At 39.6% G+C, this 22,076-nt stretch overlaps 1 protein-coding gene across 1 annotated transcript in view; it reads right to left on the bottom strand.

Moving 5' to 3' along the window:
- Positions 1-22,076, bottom strand: part of MED13 (mediator complex subunit 13) — a 1,182,528-nt gene that overhangs the window by 138,861 nt on the left and 1,021,591 nt on the right. Inside the window, exon 27 of the mRNA XM_053707341.1 lies at positions 20,857-21,005. Coding sequence (XP_053563316.1) covers positions 20,857-21,005 — 149 coding nt within the window. The remainder of the gene's footprint in view (positions 1-20,856; positions 21,006-22,076) is intronic.

Here is a 22,076-nt window from a genome sequence, read left to right as displayed (position 1 = left end):
CAATGTATAAACTAAATAAATAGAAAAAGCTGGCCAGCTCACTAAAAGTTAACTCGATACAAGCAAGGTCCTTATTAAGCTAAAGTGGTTAATTCGCAACACCCCTACCAGCGGGTAGCCCTGTGTACCCACAGGAATCTGCTACCATGGATATCAATGGGGATCTATGCTAAGTAACTCACCACACAGTAAAAGGTTAAATGGCAACACCTCTCTCAGAGGATAACCCAATAAAATTGGAAATCTGTTATCTTGAGAAAATATCACCTGAGGATCTATGCCAATTGTTATATAACACTGTATTATGAAGCAATATAAGAGATACATACATGCTTGACGATTTACACACTAGGTTCAATAAACAACTCCCCAAACAGAGGGTAGCACAAATATTACTAAAAGGTAACCACTACCATGGTAACATATAGGGATCTATGTTTATATAATACTAAGTGCGTAATAAAAGCCGTATTAAGAAACACATTTATCATAGCAAACAAATAAATCTTATGAAATATATTGCTATGCAGTTTAAATGACGTTTCAGTTACACTCCGGCATTATTAGAACTGCAGTGTGTAATGTTCATTACCACTCGTTATCCCCAGAAGGTACATTCCTTTATAGATTGTCTAGACTCGTAAGTCCATTCATACGTTACAGTGACTTGTTAGTATTGGGAATCCTCCTCCTTTGAGTTCCTTTAAAGCAGTTTAATCCGGAGACAGAGCCTGTTTTCTTCCGTGGCTGTTAAGCTTTGTTTGCAGCGTGCATAGAGTAAACTCAGGACCCGGTTCTCAGCTGTGAGAATTGACGTCACACGCCAACGGCCGTTTCACCCCCCATGTGACCAAACGTCATTGGGGCTTCCTCAGGGCGTGTACCTTCTGGGGATAACGAGTGGTAATGAACATTACACACTGCAGTTCGAATAATGCCGGAGTGGAATTGAAACGTCAGGCTTAGACCATTCTATAGTAATCATATCAGAAACAGCATCTGGAACAGGAAAAACCTCAGGAGCAACCTTAGGAGGTTTAAAAACAGTATTCAAACATTTACTGGCTTTATTATCAAGAAGAATAGACTCTTCAATACCCAAAGTAACCAGAACTTCCTTCAATAAAGAACGAATATAATCGATCTTAAACAGATAGGAAGATTTGTCAAATTCAGAATCAGGATCTTCTGAACCAGACAAATCCTCATCAGCAGAGGATATTTCAGTATGCTGTTGGTCAATACAAATTTCATTAGATTTATGAGAAGTTTTACTTTATTTGAAAGCAGAATAGCAGACATAGCCGTATCTATAGCTGCAGCAATATAATTATTTACATCTGCAGGAATATCATGTACTTTAGACGTTGAAGGAACAACAGATGGTGTATTAGTACTAAAAGAAACATTATCGGCATGCAAAAGCTTATCATGACAGATGCCACATAATTGGGCTGAAGAAATAACATCAGGTAATTTACAGACACACTTAGCTTTGGTAGAACTGTGTTCAGGCAGTATGGTTTCTACAGCAACATCAGAGGCAGGATCAGATTGAGACATCTTGCAAAATGTAAAAAGAAAAAACATCATTTAAACAAAATATCTAATTTCCTCATATAGCAGTTTCAGGAATGGGAAAAAATGCTTATGCAAAAGTAGGATAAAAATAAATAAATAAGCATCATAGCTCTTAACATGGAGAGAGCAAAAGAGTACCAAAGCGCCAAACCTGACGGAGGCTGGGTCTGAATAAAATGAACGTCGATAAAAGAAGTATCAATACATTACATCAATATTTCAAATTTATTATACAAAACATTCAAATTAAAACCATGGATCCATGAGTAAATTGTACATCAAAAGAATAAATAATACAATTAAAATATGGTTAAAATACAGTACAATGCAGAGGTACAATAAATCTACAATAGGATACTTAAGGGGTTAGCTTAAGTTCCAATTGTGCAATAATGAAATACTATAAACTGTACAATCAGCTGTAATAGATTACAAACAGTCTATATACAAAAATAGGGGATGGATCTCTCCCTAAGGTTGTAATTATTAAGTGGGATTATTGCGCAACTGAACAGAAAAGGATTCCTTTGACTATGTGTTTAACATAGAAAAATAGTGATGAAATGATGAAAAGTATATAGTGTGATAAATAATGATGGTGACAAATGATACAATGTGATAAAAACAGAATTTATGCTTACCTGATAAATTACTTTCTCTTGGGGTGTATCCAGTCCACGGATTCATCCTTACTTGTGGGATATTCTCATTCCCTACAGGAAGTGGCAAAGAGAACACACAGCAGAGCTGTCCATATAGCTCCCCCTCTGGCTCCGCCCCCCCCCAGTCATTCGACCGACGGTTAGGAGAAAAAGGAGAAACCATAGGGTGTAGTGGTGACTGTAGTTTAAACAATAAATTTGAACCTGACTTAATTGCCAGGGCGGGCCGTGGACTGGATACACCGCAAGAGAAAGTAATTTATCAGGTAAGCATAAATTCTGTTTTCTCTTGCAAGGTGTATCCAGTCCACGGATTCATCCTTACTTGTGGGATACTAATACCAAAGCTTTAGGACACGGATGAAGGGAGGGAACAAGACAGGTAACCTAAACAGAAGGCACCACTGCTTGCAAAACCTTTCTCCCAAAAATAGCCTCCGAAGAAGCAAAAGTATCGAATTTGTAAAATTTGGCAAAAGTATGCAGTGAAGACCAAGTCGCTGCCTTACAAATCTGTTCAACAGAAGCCTCATTCTTGAAGGCCCAAGTGGAAGCCACAGCTCTGGTGGAATGAGCTGTAATTCGTTCAGAAGGCTGCTGCCCAGCAGTCTCATAAGCCAATCGGATGATGCTTTTCAACCAGAAGGAAAGAGAGGTAGCCGTCGCTTTTTGACCTCTCCTCTTACCAGAATAGACAACAAACAAAGATGATGTTTGTCTGAAATCCTTAGTTGCTTGTAAATAGAATTTCAAAGCACGAACCACATCAAGATTGTGCAAAAGCCGTTCCTTCTTAGAAGCTGGATTAGGACACAAGGAAGGAACAATGATTTCCTGGTTAATGTTCTTATTAGAAACAACTTTAGGAAGAAAACCAGGTTTTGTACGCAAAACTACCTTATCTGCATGGAACACCAGATAGGGTGAATTACACTGCAAAGCAGACAATTCTGAAACTCTTCGAGCAGAAGATATAGCTACCAAAAACAAAACTTTCCAAGATAATAACTTAATATCTATGGAATGTAAAGGTTTAAACGGAACCCCTTGAAGAACTGAAAGAACTAAACAGACAGGCTTGATTCTGACTAATGCCTGTACAAATGCTTGAACATCTGGTACTTCTGCCAGACGCTTGAGTAAAAGGATCGACAGAGCGGATATCTGCCCCTTTAAGGAACTAGCTGATAAACCTTTCTCCAATCCTTCTTGGAGAAAGGACAATATTCTTGGAATCCTAATTTTACTCCACGAGTAACCCTTGGATTCACACCAACAAAGATATTTTCGCCATATCTTATGGTAAATTTTCCTGGTGACAGGTTTTCTAGCTTGGATCAGAGAATCTATGACTGATTCAGAGAACCCACGCTTGGATAGAATTAAGCGTTCAATCTCCAAGCAGTCAGCTGCAGAGAAACTAGATTTGGATGCTTGAATGGACCCTGTATTAGAAGATCCTGCCTCATTGTAGTGTCCATGGCGGGACAGATGACATGTCCACTAGGTCTGCATACCAAGTCCTGCGTGGCCACGCAGGCGCTATCAGAATTACCGAGGCCTTCTCCTGTTTGATTCTGGCTATCAGCCGAGGGAGAAGGGGAAACGGTGGAAAGACATAGGCCAGATTGAAGGACCAAGGCGCTACTAGAGCATCTATCAATGCCGCCTTGGGATCCCTGGACCTGGAACCGTAAAGGAGAAGTTTGGTGTTCTGACGGGACGCCATCAGATCCAACTCTGGAATGCCCCAAAACTGAGTCAGCTGAGCAAATACCTCCGGATGGAGTTCCCACTCCCCGGGTGAAAACTCTGACGACTTAGGAAATCCGCTTCCCAGTTGTCTACTCCTGGGATGTGAATTGCAGATAGGTGGCAAGAGTGATCCTCCGCCCACCTGATTATCTTGGTTATTTTATAGATGATCTTATTTTTATTTGGGAAGGTACAGAAGAGATCACTAAATGAAAATAATATGGGACTTAAGTTCACTCATAATATTAATGCAGATTATATTGAATTTTTGGACTTGGTACTATATTGGGACCAAGTAGGTCATATTTTGACTAAAACACTTTAAAACAGTGGACACAAATAGTTACTTGAATTATAAAAGCAACCATTATAAAGCATGGAAGAAGAATATACCCTACAATCAGTTCTCTAGAATCCGTAGAAATTGTACAAATTTAACTCTTTTTGATGAACAAGCAGGAATCCTAAAAAGTAGATTCTTGGAAAAAGATTATCCTAAGGATCTAATAGAGGAGAGCTTTTTGAAGGCAAGGAATAAAGATAGATCTGAATTTTTTAAAACCTCAAAAGCGAAAGATAATGCAGAATGCAGCAATTTAGATGGAAAAGGCACTAATAATAACAAAATTAATAAAAATCTTAGATTTATAACTAAATATACTTCAAATCATGATAAAATTAAGAGAATTGTCCGTAAACATTAGAATATTCTATTGAATGATCCGGTACTAAAAAACATTTTAGATGAAAATCCTATATGTACTTTTAAAAGAGCCCCTTCACTTAAAAATAAACTTGCTCCCAGCAAAATAGTGATGAGGAAATTTGGAAGAAATAAAGAACATAAGACAAAAAATTGGCTGTCTAATAAGAAAGGTTTCTATAAATGCAATAGAGCGAATTGTGGGTTGTGTGAATTCACGAAGGGGGAGAAGTTGAAATTTATGTCTTTTTCTACAAAGGAAGAATTTGAGATAAAAACTCATTTTTCATGCGATTCCTCTTTCGTAATATATCTACTGGAGTGCAAATGTGGCCTACAGTATATAGGGAGAACTTCAAGACCCCTAAAAAAAAGATGGGGGGAACACATGAGAAATGTGAGGAATTCCTGTATTAAACACAGTGTCTCTAGACATGGAGTATGTTGTCATGATGGACAGACAGATTTATATAGTATTTTTCCAATTGAACAAATCTCTTTAAAATGGGGCAAAAATAGATTAATTGACCTAAGACAAAGGGAGACATACTGGATCTGGAAAATGAAAACCTTGAATCCATATGGCCTGAATGAGAATCTAGACATGGCGGCATTTAATTAGGTTAGAGTCCATTATTTTAACAGTTAGTAGTAGGCTTTCTCCATATTCTTTTTTATGTTAGTTCCATTTTACTGTACTGGGAGGTTAGTTTATATTTGGGGTGATATTGCCTTGGTATCTGGGTATCATTTTACTCTCTTAGCTTTCAATAAGTTGTATTAGATTTTAGAATCTTAAATATGAGGAGGATGTGTTGTGGGGCATTATGGTTCGTAGAGCCCGACGCATATGCAAATATCATACACGCATAAATATATTTTTTCTTCTTTGTTATTATTTTATACATCTATGATATCTATATATTTTTATATATTTTTGTATTTATTTAAAACAGAACTTAGTTTATGTTTTATGTATTATGGGTTTTATATTTATTTTGCCAACAGTGGAATTAGCTATTTCAGTTGTTATATGGCACAGCGTTGCTATCTTTGTGTAAACGCATGAAGGAGAAGCATCCCAATCTGGGGTTGTACATACGTACTTATTGTTCTTGTAGAGCAGTGTCACTGTTTGCTATTTATTGTACTTTTTGTTACTTTTTACCGCAACATTCTAATATATATCAGTGACTTGATACTTTTACTTAGTATAATATTCCACTTAATTGGTGGCAATCGTATCATCCAACCGGCATACACTTTTAGATTGTGCAATGTTTTGGTATTTCCCCTAAACACGTAGTCGAGGTGTGTTTTTAGAACACGTCTGGTTGGTTCCTGTTTCACCGTTGAGAACCAATCATAAGGGCGTAGATACACACCCACTTTTAGTTTGGGTATTGCACACTCCTTCACGCATGCGCCTTGTTTAGGCTTAGACGCCGAGCAAAGCGAATATAAGCTGTGTATTTTTGATATAGTATATTCACCTGAGGAAGCGGTCAAGACAGACCGGGAAATGCGTTGTGATTATATGTTTACTAAATAAACATTTGTTTTTAGACTATATCTTTATCACGGCTTGAGTTATATTTTATGCTTGAGAAAAAATTTTTCTATCCATTTTTGCATACGGATTCCAGCTGCTAGCCCACCTGGTTTGGGCATTTCTCCTAAGGCAGATACTACGAGAGAGAGTAATACTGCAAGAGGGGTCATAGCTGCAAGGCATTTGCATATCATATACGGCATCAAGGATTTCACTTTCATCACGAGAGATCAGCTACCTGGACAGCTGTTAATGTTCCAGAAAGCCGTTGTAGCACTTCTCAAGTGCCTTACTTCTTGTAAGTACGATTAATGTGTGGGGAGTGAACAACTTTCAATACAGATTCACACTATGTTGGCGCCTTCTTTTCTTTTGTGTTCTATACATATTATCTTGGTTATTTCCTTCATCGCTAAGGAACTCTTTGTTCCTCCCTGATGATTGATGTATGCTACAGTCGTGATGTTGTCCGACTGGAATCTGATGAACTTGGCCGCCGCTAGCTGAGGCCATGCCTGGAGCGTATTGAATATCGCTCTCAGTTCCAAAATGTTTATCGGGAGAAGAGACTCTTCCCTAGACAATAGGCCATGAGCTTTCAGGGAGCCCCAGACCGCGCCCCAGCCTTACAGACTGGCGTTGGTCGTTACAATGATCCACTCCGGTCTGCAGAAGCACACTCCCTGAGACAGGTGATCCTGAGACAACCACCAGAGAAGAGAATCTCTGGTTTCCTGGTCCAGTTGGATTTGAGGAGACAAATCTGAATAATCCCCATTCCACTGTTTGAGCATGCACAATTGTAGTGGCCTGAGATGAATTTGAGCAAAAGGGACTACGTCCATTGCAGCTACCATTAATCCGATTACCTCCATGCACTGAGCTACAGATGGCCGAAGAATGGAATGAAGAGCTCGGCAAGTGCTTAGAAGCTTTAACCTTCTGACCTCCGTCAGAAATATTTTCATTTCTACCGAGTCTATTAGTGTTCCCAGGAAGGGAACCCTTGTGAGCGGGGACAGAGAACTTTTTCGGTGTTCACCTTCCACCCGTGAGACCTTAGAAAGGCCAGAACAATCTCCATATGAGCCTTGGCTCTGAGAAAAGACGACGCCTGTATTAAGATGTCGTCCAGATAGGGTGCTACTGCAATGCCCCGCGGTCTTAGTACCGCTAAAAGGGACCCTAGCACCAATCATAAGGGCGTAGATACACACCCACTTTTAGTTTGGGTATTGCACACTCCTTCACGCATGCGCCTTGTTTAGGCTTAGACGCCGAGCAAAGCGAATATAAGCTGTGTATTTTTGATATAGTATATTCACCTGAGGAAGCGGTCAAGACAGACCGGGAAACGCGTTGTGATTATATGTTTACTAAATAAACATTTGTTTTTAGACTATATCTTTATCACGGCTTGAGTGATATTTTATGCTTGAGAAAAAAAATTTCTATCCATTTTTGCATACGGATTCCAGCTGCTAGCCCACCTGGTTTGGGCATTTCTCCTAAGGCAGATACTACGAGAGAGAGTAATACTGCAAGAGGGGTCATAGCTGCAAGGCATTTGCATATCATATACGGCATCAAGGATTTCACTTTCATCACGAGAGATCAGCTACCTGGACAGCTGTTAATGTTCCAGAAAGCCGTTGTAGCACTTCTCAAGTGCCTTACTTCTTGTAAGTACGATTAATGTGTGGGGAGTGAACAACTTTCAATACAGATTCACACTATGTTGGCGCCTTCTTTTCTTTTGTGTTCTATACATATTATCTTGGTTATTTCCTTCATCGCTAAGGAACTCTTTGTTCCTCCCTGATGATTGATGTATGCTACAGTCGTGATGTTGTCCGACTGGAATCTGATGAACTTGGCCGCCGCTAGCTGAGGCCATGCCTGGAGCGTATTGAATATCGCTCTCAGTTCCAAAATGTTTATCGGGAGAAGAGACTCTTCCCGAGACCATAGGCCATGAGCTTTCAGGGAGCGCCAGACCGCGCCCCAGCCTAACAGACTGGCGTTGGTCGTTACAATGATCCACTCCGGTCTGCGGAAGCACACTCCCTGAGACAGGTGATCCTGAGACAACCACCAGAGAAGAGAATCTCTGGTTTCCTGGTCCAGTTGGATTTGAGGAGACAAATCTGAATAATCCCCATTCCACTGTTTGAGCATGCACAATTGTAGTGGCCTGAGATGAATTTGAGCAAAAGGGACTACGTCCATTGCTGCTACCATTAATCCGATTACCTCCATGCACTGAGCTACAGATGGCCGAAGAATGGAATGAAGAGCTCGGCAAGTGCTTAGAAGCTTTAACCTTCTGACCTCCGTCAGAAATATTTTCATTTCTACCGAGTCTATTAGTGTTCCCAGGAAGGGAACCCTTGTGAGCGGGGACAGAGAACTTTTTTCGGTGTTCACCTTCCACCCGTGAGACCTTAGAAAGGCCAGAACAATCTCCATATGAGCCTTGGCTCTGAGAAAAGACGACGCCTGTATTAAGATGTCGTCCAGATAGGGTGCTACTGCAATGCCCCGCGGTCTTAGTACCGCTAAAAGGGACCCTAGCACCTTTGTGAAAATTCTTGGAGCGGTGGCCAACCCGAAGGGAAGGGCCACGAACTGGTAATGCTTGTCCAGAAAAGCGAACCTTAGGAACTGATGGTGATCTTTGTGGATAGGAATATGAAGGTACGAATCCTTTAGATCCACGGTAGTCATATATTGACCTTCCTGGATCATCGGTAAGATTGTCCGAATGGTCTCCATCTTGAAGGATGGAACTGTGAGGAATTTGTTTAGAATTTTTAGATCCAGGATTGGTCTGAAAGTGCCTTCCTTTTTGGGAACCACAAACAGGTTTGAGTAAAAACCCAGTCCTTGTTCTGTAATTGGGACTGGATATATCACTCCCATCTTGAGTAGATCTTCTACACAGCGTAAGAACGCCTCTTTCTATGTCGTGTCTGTAGACAGACGAGAAATGTGGAACCTTCCCCTTGGAGGAGAGTCCTTGAATTCTAGAAGATATCCCTGAGCAACTATCTCTAATGCCCAGGGATCGGGAACATCTCTTGCCCAAGCCTGAGCAAAGAGAGAAAGTCTGCCCCGTACCAGATCCGGTCCCGGATCGGGGGCTACCCCTTCATGCTGTCTTAGTAGCAGCTGCAGGCTTCTTGGCCTGTTTACCCTTGTTCCAGCCCTGCAAAGGCTTCCAGGTTGCCTTGGGCTGTGGAGAATTACCCTCTTGATTTGCGGTCGCAGAGGTTGAAGCAGGACCGCTCCTGAAGTTGTGAAAGGAACGAAAATTAGCCTTGTTTTTAGCCTTAAAAGGCTTATCTTGCGTGAGGGCATGGCCCTTTCCCCCAGTGATATCCGAAATAATCTCTTTCAACTCTGGCCCGAAAAGGGTCTTCCCCTTGAAAGGAATATTCAGTAACTTTGTCTTAGACGACACATCGGCCGACCATGATTTAAGCCAAAGCGCTCTGCGCGCCATGATAGCAAAACCAGAATTTTTCGCTGCTAATTTCAAAGCGGCATCTGTGATAAAAGAATTAGCCAGCTTTAGAGCCTTAATTCTATCCATAATTTCGTCATACGAGGTCTCCGTCTGGAGCGACTCCTCCAGCGCTTCAAACCAGAAAGCCGCTGCAGTAGTTACAGGAATAATGCAGGCAATAGGCTGGAGAAGGAAACCTTGTTGAACAAATATTTTCTTTAGTAAACGTTGGCTAGAGTTGAAACTGCCCCCTCTACCTTAGGGACCGTCTGCCATGCGTCCCGCCTCGGATCAGTAATGGGGAACATTTTCTTAAAGATAGGGGGGGGGGGGAAGGGTACACCTGGTCTCTCCCACTCCCTATCCACAATATCCGCCACCCTCTTCGGGATCGGAAACGCATCAGTGTATACAGGGACTTCTAGATATTTGTCCATTTTACACAATTTCTCTGGGACCACCATGGGGTCGCAATCATCCAGCGTAGCTAATACCTCCTTAAGCAGCACGCGGAGGTGTTCCAGCTTAAATTTAAATGCTAAGGAATCTGATTCTGCCCGCTGAGAAACCTTTCCAGTGTCAGAAATTTCTCCCTCGGACAGCACTTCCCTCACCGACACTTCAGAGTGTTGTGAGGGTACAACAGATAAATCCTCCAAAGCTTCTGATTGCTCATACTCTGTTCTTAAAACCGAGCTATCACGCTTTTTAGGAAAAACTGGCAGTTTGGATAAAAATGCTGCAAGGGAATTATCCATGACTGCTGCTAATTGTTGTAATAGGGGCCAATGCGCTAGAGGTACTAGGCATCGCTTGCGCGGGGCGTAACTGGTGTCGACACATTGGGGAGAGGAAGGTGGGCTATCCTCATTACCTTCGGTTAAAGAATCATCTTGGGATACATTTATAAGTGAAACATCGTGATCTTTAAAATGCTTAGATACATTAGCACACTTAAAACACAAATTTAAAGGGGGTTCCACCATGGCTACTAAACACATAGAGCAACGTCTATCTGTAGGCTCAGACAGCACTCAAATACTGAAAAAACATAATTTATGTAAGAACGTACCTGATAAATTCATTTCTTTCATATTAGCAAGAGTCCATGAGCTAGTGACGTATGGGATATACATTCCTATCAGGAGGGACAAAGTTTCCCAAACCTCAAAATGCCTATAAATACACCCCTCACCACACCCACAAATCAGTTTAACGAATAGCCAAGAAGTGGGGTGATAAAAAAAGTGCGAAAGCATATAAAATAAGGAATTGGAATAGTTATGCTTTATACAAAAAAATCATAACCACCACAAAAAGGGTGGGCCTCATGGACTCTTGCTAATATGAAAGAAATGAATTTATCAGGTAAGTTCTTACATAAATTATGTTTTCTTTCATGTAATTAGCAAGAGTCCATGAGCTAGTGACGTATGGGATAATGACTACCCAAGATGTGGATCTTTCCACGCAAGAGTCACTAGAGAGGAAGGGATAAAATAAAGACAGCCAATTCCTGCTGAAAATAATCCACACCCAAAATAAAGTTTAATGAAAACATAAGCAGAAGATTCAAACTGAAACTGCTGCCTGAAGTACTTTTCTACCAAAAACTGCTTCAGAAGAAGAAAACACATCAAAATGGTAGAATTTAGTAAAAGTATGCAAAGAGGACCAAGTTGCTGCTTTGCAAATCTGATCAACCGAAGCCTCATTCCTAAACGCCCAGGAAGTACTGGCCTAGTAGAATGAGCTGTAATCCTTTGAGGCGGAGTTTTACCCGACTCGACATAAGCATGGTGAATTAAGGATTTCAACCAAGATGCCAAAGAAATGGCAGAAGCTTTCTGACCTTTTCTAGAACCGGAAAAGATGACAAATAGACTAGAAGTCTTTCGGAAAGACTTAGTAGCTTCAACATAATATTTCAAAGCTCTAACAACATCCAAAGAATGCAACAATTTCTCCTTAGAATTCGTAGGATTAGGACATAATGAAGGAACCACAATTTCTCTACTAATGTTGTTGGAATTCACAACCTTAGGTAAAAATTCAAAAGAAGTTCGCAACACCGCCTTATCCTGATGAAAAATCAGAAAAGGAGACTCACAAGAAAGAGCAGATAATTCAGAGACTCTTCTGGCAGAAGAGATGGCCAAAAGGAACAAAACTTTCCAAGAAAGTAATTTAATGTCCAATGAATGCATGAGTTCAAAAGGAGGAGCTTGAAGAGCCCCCAGAACCAAATTCAAACTCCAAGGAGGAGAAATAGACTTAATGATAGGTTTTATACGAACCAAAGCTTGTACAAAACAATGAATATCAGGAAGATTAGCAATCTTTCTGTGAAAAAGAACAGAAAGAGCAGAGATTTGTCCTTTCAAGGAACTTGCGGACAAACCTTTATCTAAACCATCCTGAAGAAACTGTAAAATTCTCGGAATTCTAAAAGAATGCCAGGAAAAATGATGAAAGACACCAAGAAATATAAGTCTTCCAGACTCTATAATATATCTCTCTAGATACAGATTTACGAGCCTGTAACATAGTATTAATCACAGAGTCATAGAAACCTCTTTGACCAAGAATCAAGCGTTCAATCTCCATACCTTTAAATTTAAGGATTTGAGATCCTGATGGAAGAAAGGACCTTGCGACAGAAGGTCTGGTCTTAACGGAAGAGTCCACGGCTGGCAAGAGGCCATCCGGACAAGATCCGCATACCAAAACCTGTGAGGCCATGCTGGAGCTACCAGCAGAACAAACGAGCATTCCTTCAGAATCTTGGAGATCACTCTTGGAAGAAGAACTAGAGGCGGAAAGATATAGGCAGGATGATACTTCCAAGGAAGTGATAATGCATCCACTGCCTCCGCCTGAGGATCCCGGGATCTGGACAGATACCTGGGAAGTTTCTTGTTTAGATGAGAAGCCATCAGATCTATTTCTGGGAGTTCCCACATTTGAACAATCTGAAAAAATACCTCTGGGTGAAGAGACCATTCGCCCAGATGCAACGTTTGGCGACTGAGATAATCCGCTTCCCAATTGTCTATACCTGGGATATGAACCGCAGAGATTAGACAGGAGCTGGATTCCGCCCAAACCAGAATTCGAGATACTTCTTTCATAGCCAGAGGACTGTGAGTCCCTCCTTGATGATTGATGTATGCCACAGTTGTGACATTGTCTATCTGAAAACAAATGAACGACTCTCTCTTCAGAAGAGGCCAAGACTGAAGAGCTCTGAAAATTGCACGGAGTTCCAAAATATTGATCGTAATCTCACCTCCTGAGATTCCCAAACCCCTTGTGCCGTCAGAGACCCCCACACAGCTCCCCAACCTGTAAGACTTGCATCTGTTGAGATTATAGTCCAGGTCGGAAGAACAAAAGAAGCCCCCTGAATTAAACGATGGTGATCTGTCCACCACGTCAGAGAATGTCGTACAATCGGTTTTAAAGATATTAATTGAGAAATCTTTGTGTAATCCCTGCACCATTGGTTCAGCATACAGAGCTGAAGAGGGTCGCATGTGAAAACGAGCGAAGGGGATCGCGTCCGATGCAGCAGTCATAAGACCTAGAATTTCCATGCATAAGGCTACCGAAGGGAATGATTGTGACTGAAGGTTTCGACAAGCTGAAATCAATTTTAGACATCTCTTGTCTGTCAAAGACAGAGTCATGGACACTGAATCTATCTGGAAACCTAAAAAGGTTACCCTTGTCTGAGGAATCAATGAACTTTTTAGTGAATTGATCCTCCAACCATGATCTTGAAGAAACAACACAAGTCGATTCGTATGAGATTCTGCTAAATGTGAAGACTGAGCAAGTACCAAGATATCGTCCAAATAAGGAAATACCACAATACCCTGTTCTCTGATTACAGACAGAAGGGCACCGAGAACCTTTGTAAAAATTCTTGGAGCTGTAGCTAGGCCAAACGGCAGAGCCACAAACTGGTAATGCTTGTCCAGGAAAGAGAATCTCAGGAACTGATAGTGAGCTGGATGAATCGGAATATGCAGATATGCATCCGGTAAATCTATTGTAGACATATAATTCCCTTGCTGAAAAAAAGGCAAGATAGTCCTTACAGTTACCATTTTGAATGTTGGTATCCTTACATAACGATTCAATATTTTTAGATCCAGAACTGGTCTGAAGGAATTCTCCTTCTTGGGTACAATGAAGAGATTCGAATAAAACCCCAGCCCCTGTTCCAAAACTGGAACTGGCATAATTACTCCAGCCAACTCTAGATCTGAAACACATTTCAGAAATGCTTGAGCTTTCACTGGGTTTACTGGGACACGGGAAAGAAAAAAATCTCTTTGCAGGAGGTCTTATCTTGAAACCAATTCTGTACCCTTCTGAAACAATGTTCTGAATCCAAAGATTGTGAACAGAATTGATCCAAATTTCTTTGAAAAAAACGTAATCTGCCCCCTACCAGCTGAGTTGGAATGAGGGCCGCACCTTCATGTGGACTTAGAAGCTGGCTTTGCTTTTCTAGAAGGCTTGGATTTATTCCAGACTGGAGATGGTTTCCAAACTGAAACTGCTCCTGAGGATGAAGGATCAGGCTTTTGTTCTTTGTTGAAACGAAAGGAACGAAAACGATTATTAGCCCTGTTTTTACCTTTAGATTTTTTATCCTGTGGTAAAAAAGTTCCTTTCCCACCAGTAACAGTTGAGATAATAGAATCCAACTGAGAACCAAATAATTTATTACCCTGGAAAGAAAGGGAAAGTAGAGTCGATTTAGAAGACATATCAGAATTCCAAGTTTTAAGCCATAAAGCTCTTCTAGCTAAAATAGCTAGAGACATAAACCTGACATCAACTCTGATAATATCAAAAATGGCATCACAGATAAAATTATTAGCATGTTGAAGAATAATAATAATATTATGAGAATCATGATCTGTTACTTGTTGCGCTAAAGTTTCCAACCAAAAAGTTGAAGCTGCAGCAACATCAGCCAATGATATAGCAGGTCTAAGAAGATTACCTGAACACAGATAAGCTTTTCTTAGAAAGGATTCAATTTTCCTATCTAAAGGATCCTTAAAGGAAGTACCATCTGCCGTAGGAATAGTAGTACGTTTAGCAAGGGTAGAAATAGCCCCATCAACTTTAGGGATTTTGTCCCAAAACTCTAATCTGTCGGACGGCACAGGATATAATTGCTTAAAACGTTTAGAGGGAGTAAATTAATTACCCAAATTATTCCATTCTCTGGAAATTACTTCAGAAATAGCACCAGGAACAGGAAAAACTTCTGGAATAACCACAGGAGATTTAAAGACCTTGTCTAAACGTTTAGATTTAATATCAAGAGGACCAGAATCCTCAATTTCTAAAGCAATTAAAACTTCTTTAAGTAAAGAACGAATAAATTCCATTTTAAATAAATATGAAGATTTATCAGCATCAACCTCTGAGACAGAATCCTCTGAACCAGAAGAATCATTAGAATCAGAATGATGATGTTCATTTTAAAATTCATCTGAATAACGAGAAGTTTTAAAAGATTTTTTGTGTTTACTAGAAGGAGGAATAACAGACATAGCCTTCTTAATGGATTCAGAAACAAAATCTCTTATGTTATCAGGAACACTCTGAACATTAGATGTTGTTGGAACTGCAACAGGTAATGGTACTTTACTAAAGGAAATATTATCTGCATTAACAAGTTTGTCATGACATTTAATACAAACAACAGCTGGAGGAACAGCTACCAAAAGTTTACAGCAGATACACTTAGCTTTGGTAGTTCCAGCACCAGACAGCGATTTTCCTGAAGTATCTTCTGACTCAGATGCAACGTGAGACATCTTGCAATATGTAAGAGAAAAAACAACATATAAAGCAAAATTGATCAAATTCCTTAAATGACAGTTTCAGGAATGGGAAAAAATGCCAAAGAACAAGCTTCTAGCAACCAGAAGCAATGAAAAATGAGACTTAAATAATGTGGAGACAAAAGCGACACCCATATTTTTTAGCGCCAAAAAAGACGCCCACATTATTTGGCGCCTAAATGCTTTTGGCGGCAAAAATGACGCCACATCCGGAACGCCGACATTTTTGGCGCAAAAGAACGTCAAAAAATGACGCAACTTCGGGCGACACGTATGACGCCGGAAACAGAAAAGATTTTTTGCGCCAAAAAAGTCTGCGCCAAGAATGACGCAATAAAATGAAGCATTTTCAGCCCTCGCGAGCCTAACAGCCCACAGGGAAAAAGTCAAATTTTTAAGGTAAGAAAAATGATTGATTCAAATGCATTATCCCAAATATGAAACTGACTGTCTGAAAAAAAGGAATGTTGAACATAAATGTTTGAATACATATATTTAGAACTTTAAAAAAGTGCCCAACCATAGCTTTAGAGTGTCACAGAAAATAAGACTTACTTACCCCAGGACACTCATCTACATGTTTGTAGAAAGCCAAACCAGTACTGAAACGAAAATCAGCAGAGGTAATGGTATATATATATATAAGAGTATATTGTCGATCTGAAAAGGGAGGTAAGAGATGAATCTCTACGACCGATAACAGAGAACCTATGAAATAGACCCCGTAGAAGGAGATCATTGAATTCAAACAGGCAATACTCTCTTCACATCCCTCTGACATTCACTGCACGCTGAGAGGAAAACCGGGCTCCAACCTGCTGCGGAGCACATATCAACGTAGAATCTAGCACAAACTTACTTCACCACCTCCATAGGAGGCAAAGTTTGTAAAACTGATTTGTGGGTGTGGTGAGGGGTGTATTTATAGGCATTTTGAGGTTTGGGAAACTTTGCCCCTCCTGGTAGGAATGTATATCCCATACGTCACTAGCTCATGGACTCTTGCTAATTACATGAAAGAAATACAATTTGAGAAAAAACGGTACTGTGCCTTTAAATAATAAAAAGCGCACACTTTTTTACTAAATCTCAAAAAATGATCCAATCTTTCTGAAATTTTGACCACACTATCTTAATGCTTTGGAATGATTGCACAGTAAATTTCAAGTCAATTAACCGCTTAATGCCCGAACCGGAGCAACCTAAAGCTGACAACCGGTTAGCAAACTACAGCACCGTGCCACAGCAATCTGCTGTGGCCCTACCTTGCCCCTGGGGATTAATTTGATAAAAATAAGCCTCTATGAAGTCCTCAAGTATTCTTTGGTCCCTCCACATGAAGCTGTCTGTAATATGAACTCCGCAACTGAGGCGCGAAAGTTAGGCCCCCTCCCTCTCCACTCCGGAGTTGTGGGGCCTTCCAAACCCTCAATAGGTGTCTAAAATTCAGCCATGTGGAATAAAAACCCCTCAAAAGTAATAAAAACTTGTACAATCATCATATTTTCAGTATAAAATAATCGATTGCCCTTTAACAGTGTCCACCAGTCTTTTAGCCCTGTTAATTAAGCCTTCCTTCTATATTGAGTCTCAGAATATGGCTTACCTTCCCCACATGGGGGTTCTTGTCAGTCTTCTAGCATTACTAAGTCTTGACTAGAAAAAGATGACTGAACATACCTTGTAGCAGTTAAGCCTGCAAACTGTTCCCCCCAACTGAAGTTTTCTGGTACTCCTCAGTCCTGCGTGGGAACAGCAGTGGATTTTAGTTACAACATGCTAAAATCATTTTCCTCTCAGCAGAATTCTTCTTCACTTTCTGCTAGAGAGTAAATAGTACAAACCGGCACTATTTAAAAATAACAAACTTTTGATTGAAGATATAAAAACTACAAATCTAACACCACATTCACTTTACCCTCCCGTGGAGATGCTACTTGTTAGAGCGGCAAAGAGAATGACTGGGGGGGCGGAGCCAGAGGGGGAGCTATATGGACAGCTCTGCTGTGTGTTCTCTTTGCCACTTCCTGTAGGGAATGAGAATATCCCACAAGTAAGGATGAATCCGTGGACTGGATACACCTTGCAAGAGAAAATATATATCTGAATAATCCTAGTGATGAAAAAATAGTGAAAAATTAGGAACATAAATGGTGTACAAATAAAAAATAGGGTGTAGTGATCACATAAATATCGGTGTAATTAAATGAAGTCTTTGGATGGTTGAGGTCAATTGACCAATTTCAATGTTACTTGATCCTGTAATTGATATATCCCTTTAAGAGTTTTGAAAAATAGTGGGTGAAAATAATAATATTCAGCTACAATGCGGTGTGTAAGCGTCAGCGCCCAAATGCTGTATATAAATAAATGATGTGCAATCTTTTTGGTAGATATATTTGGTTCCCTGAGAAATCCTTTTGTAAAAGAAAGGTGCAATAGTGTAGATTGTTTTAAATACTGTAGAATATAAAAATGAAAATAGGCTTACCAGTCGACGTGTTTCGGTCTCACAAAGACCTTTATCAAGGTTTTAGGTGTGTGTGATGGCCTTTTATACCGGGCTGTTTACTGACCAGCTCAGTTACAAACCAGAAGTGTCTGTTTAGCACTTCCGGTTTCCTTTAAGTACAGATAAGATTTATAAAATATTAAAAACCTTTTATAGTTCACATCTTATATAAAAAACCTTTGTTCAAAGGAATGATATAGTTATATAGTTAGCTCAAAGGGTTTATATAGTTAGACCCAGCCTTTTTTGCATTGAAGCCATATATCGTATCTTATATTGTTACTTTATTTATTTGGTTACTTATGTTGTAGCCTTTAACTTTAGGCCCTTAAATTTAGGTAGTCAAATTAGTGGTCATTATCCACTATATGTACATGATCTTAATATGATAAATTTCGAGTGAATTGACAATATAATACAGAGCCAAATTTCGGCTGATTCTACTGGCTATGACATCATGCTGCAATGCAGGCGTGGTATTTGGTGCGCCTGCTATTGGTTAAAGAAGTGGGTGTGTGTGAGAGGTCCAATTCCATTGACTCTTACTTCTTTGTTTATCTGTCTGTCATGATGCTAGTAACAGGGGGATATGATCGATTCGTCCTGTATGGACTCACCGGTGATGTTCTTATATTTGAATATTCTAGGTGTTAAACTTACTCACTTCTTTCCTCCTCTATTTGAGAGTATAAGGTTCAGTGAATTGCACAGTATAATATAGAGCCGATTTCCGGCTGATTCTATTGGTTATGCTGTCATGGTGAGCTTTATATTGGATAAAGCTGTGGGTGTGTGCGAGAGGTCCAATTTTATAGGACCTTAATTGTTTGTTTATCTATTTATCATAATGATAGTAGCAGTGGGATGTGATTGATTTGTCCTGTACGGACTTACCGATGTTGTTCTAATATTTCTAAGTGTTAGAACTTACTTGCTTCTTTCTTTCACTTTTTAAGGGTATGAGGTTCAGTAAATGACATTCGATAATCGGTGAGGTGTTGTGATATTTAACAGGATGTCAGATTTAGGATGTTATTATAGCAAGGATTAGGGTTACTCAACCGAGAGCGAAGCTATATTAAAACTATGGTATCCTTGTCAATTAAAGGCAGCAATATGTATAAGGAACGAAAACAACCTAAAATATTAAATGACGGCCAAACTTATGTGATCTTTTAGGAAGAGGGGGAACTATCTAGGTTACTAGATACTACCTAGGGCATTGAGAGAAACATCAGAGGTGACAACAACTAGGGTATCAATGCCGATTAAAGGCAGCAAAAAAAAAAAAAATATATATATATAAAAGGAACAAAATGGGTAAATTCTATGGAGATATGTATTAAAAACAACCTAAACAACATCATACAATGGTGTTCAGTAATATGGCTAAATACATTTTAAACAAAGGCCATTTAACAAAGAAAGGGAACTACCTAGGTTACTAGATACTGCCTGGGAGCTAGATGGAAACATCAGAAATTAAAAACATTGGGGTATACATTCAAGGGTGACAACAGGCAGATTAGGAGTTAATGAATAACTAGGTGTACATCACTACTAATCTTAACATGGGGAGAACCAGAAGCAAAATGGAAGAGGGGTTATATACAAAAAATATTTCTGGCGCCAAGTATGACGCAAGACGCAAAAAGGAAAAAAATATTTTGCCACCAAAGCTAACATCAGGACATGACGCAACTCGCGTCATAACAAGCGCGACTCCTCGCCCAAACGACGAGCGTCAACAAAGACCCAGGAAATTACATAACTTACGTCACCTTAGACGCACTTTCGCCCCAAAAACGATGCCATAAAAAACTGCCTTTTGTGTCCCCGCGAGCCTAGTTTGCCGGCGAAAATTTGGAAAATAAAGTCAAATTGAAAAAAATCTGAAACCACTGGCAAGAGATAAAAATAAAAAATCTTCCCAAATATAAATTCCATACTGAAACTGATAGTCTGCAGAAAAGGGAAATATACATAGACCTGACTCTTGGCAAATATAAGCAAATACATATATTTAAAACTTTATAACATAAAGCTCCAAACATAGCTAAGAGTGTCTTAAAAAAATGATGCATACTTACCGGAAGATACCCATCCACACATAGCAGACAGCCAAACCAGTACTGAAAAATATCAGCAGAGGTAATGGTATAGGAGTATAACGTCGATCTGAAAAGGGAGGCAAGGAATGAATCCCTACAGCCGATTACAGAGAGCCTTTGAAAGTATTTCCCATGGGTGAAACCACTTAATCAACAGGCAATACTCCCTTCCCATCCCTCTGACAAACATTGTACTCAGAGGAATTGGGCTTCAAAATGCTTAGAAGCGCCTTTCACAGAAGAAAATCAAGCAGATCTTGCTTCAACACCTCCACAGGGAGGCAAAGTTTGTAAAACTGAAGTATGTGTGTGGTGGGAGGTGTATTTATAGGCATTTTGAGGTTTGGGAAACTTTGCCCCCTCCTGGTAGGAATGTATATTGCATACTTCACTAGCTCATGGACTCATGCCACTTACATGAAATATATATATATATATATATGGCAAATAGTATGTATGCATCAATAAAATATTTTCCTGTTGTCACAGACGTCGTTGGACCAGCGAGTGCTTATTTTCATGAATCTTATATATATATATATATATACACATACACACAGATACATATTACATGTTACACTTTAATAGTAAACTACTACCTTTCCAGCATCACCTCCATGAGGATAATGAGACCCTGGTGAATGGCCTTGGGATCCAGTTGGCGATGCAGGAAGATTATTAATAATATCAGGGTCTAAATCATCTGCAGTGTCTAATAAATCAAAAAGTCCCATTCCATCTGCACCATCTTTAAAAGAAGAAAAATAATTTAATTAAACTGCTAAAGCATGTTTAATGAATACAATTTACAATTGGTAAGAAATTAAATACAACACTAACCAGAAAATACCACACTCTATTATATGAATATATATATATATATATTAAAACAAGACAGGAAAAGTAAAACAATGTAAATTAACTATAAATAATATTTTATTATTGTGAGGTTAGGTTTTTAAAGATGAGTACAGATGCAACAATTTTATTTATTTAGTAAGAATGAAGCAAGTAAAAAAAATAAAATCTCTCTAAACATGGGCTTCATATGTTATCTGAACAACATGGGTTGATGCATCACAAGTATAAAATTGAGGTAAAAGGGAAAAAACAACAACTAATTGATGCTTACCTGATAAATTAATTTCTTTCATGGTGGCGAGGGTCCATAATCCATTACTCCTGAGAATTAGTCTTTCTGGCCACTAGGAGCGGGGGGGGGGGGGAAGATTCCCAAACCTCAAGAGCTCTATAAAATACCTCCCCACCTTACTGGTAACTAGTCTGACGTAAAGCCAATAAAGAAAGGTAGGAAAGGAAATAAGAGCAAAAAGGCAGCAGGGAAAAAATATAACTTATGTTTAACAGATACATTCAGTTATTTCATGGCGGTGAGAGTCCATGATCCGTTACTTCTGAGAATTATACTATCCTAGCCATTAGGACGAGGCAATGATCCCAAAACTCCAAGACTCCTTAAAACCCCTCCCACCTTACTGGAAACTAGTCTAACGTATAGCCAAGCCAGAAGAGAAGAAGGTAGAAAAAGAAAATAGGAGCAATACTAAAAAGAGCATGGAAAAAAAGAGGCGCATACTTGAAATGTCGCCAGAAAGAAAGCAAACAATCAACAATAGAAAACACTGGGCGGTTACCTGATAAATTCCTTTCTTTCATGGTAATATGTCTTTAATATAGGTGAGTCCATGGTCCATTTCTCCTGGGAGCGAAAAACCAAGCTGTGTCAGAGACCACAAGTAATGGAAACAAATAGTGAGTGTTCAAAACCGAATTTTTTTTTTAAAAATCATTGCATAAA

The sequence above is a fragment of the Bombina bombina genome, chromosome 3, assembly GCF_027579735.1.
Source record: "Bombina bombina isolate aBomBom1 chromosome 3, aBomBom1.pri, whole genome shotgun sequence".
NCBI lineage: Eukaryota > Metazoa > Chordata > Amphibia > Anura > Bombinatoridae > Bombina > Bombina bombina.
Note: the sequence above shows the minus strand (reverse complement) of the source record. Positions and strands in the feature narration are given on the sequence as shown.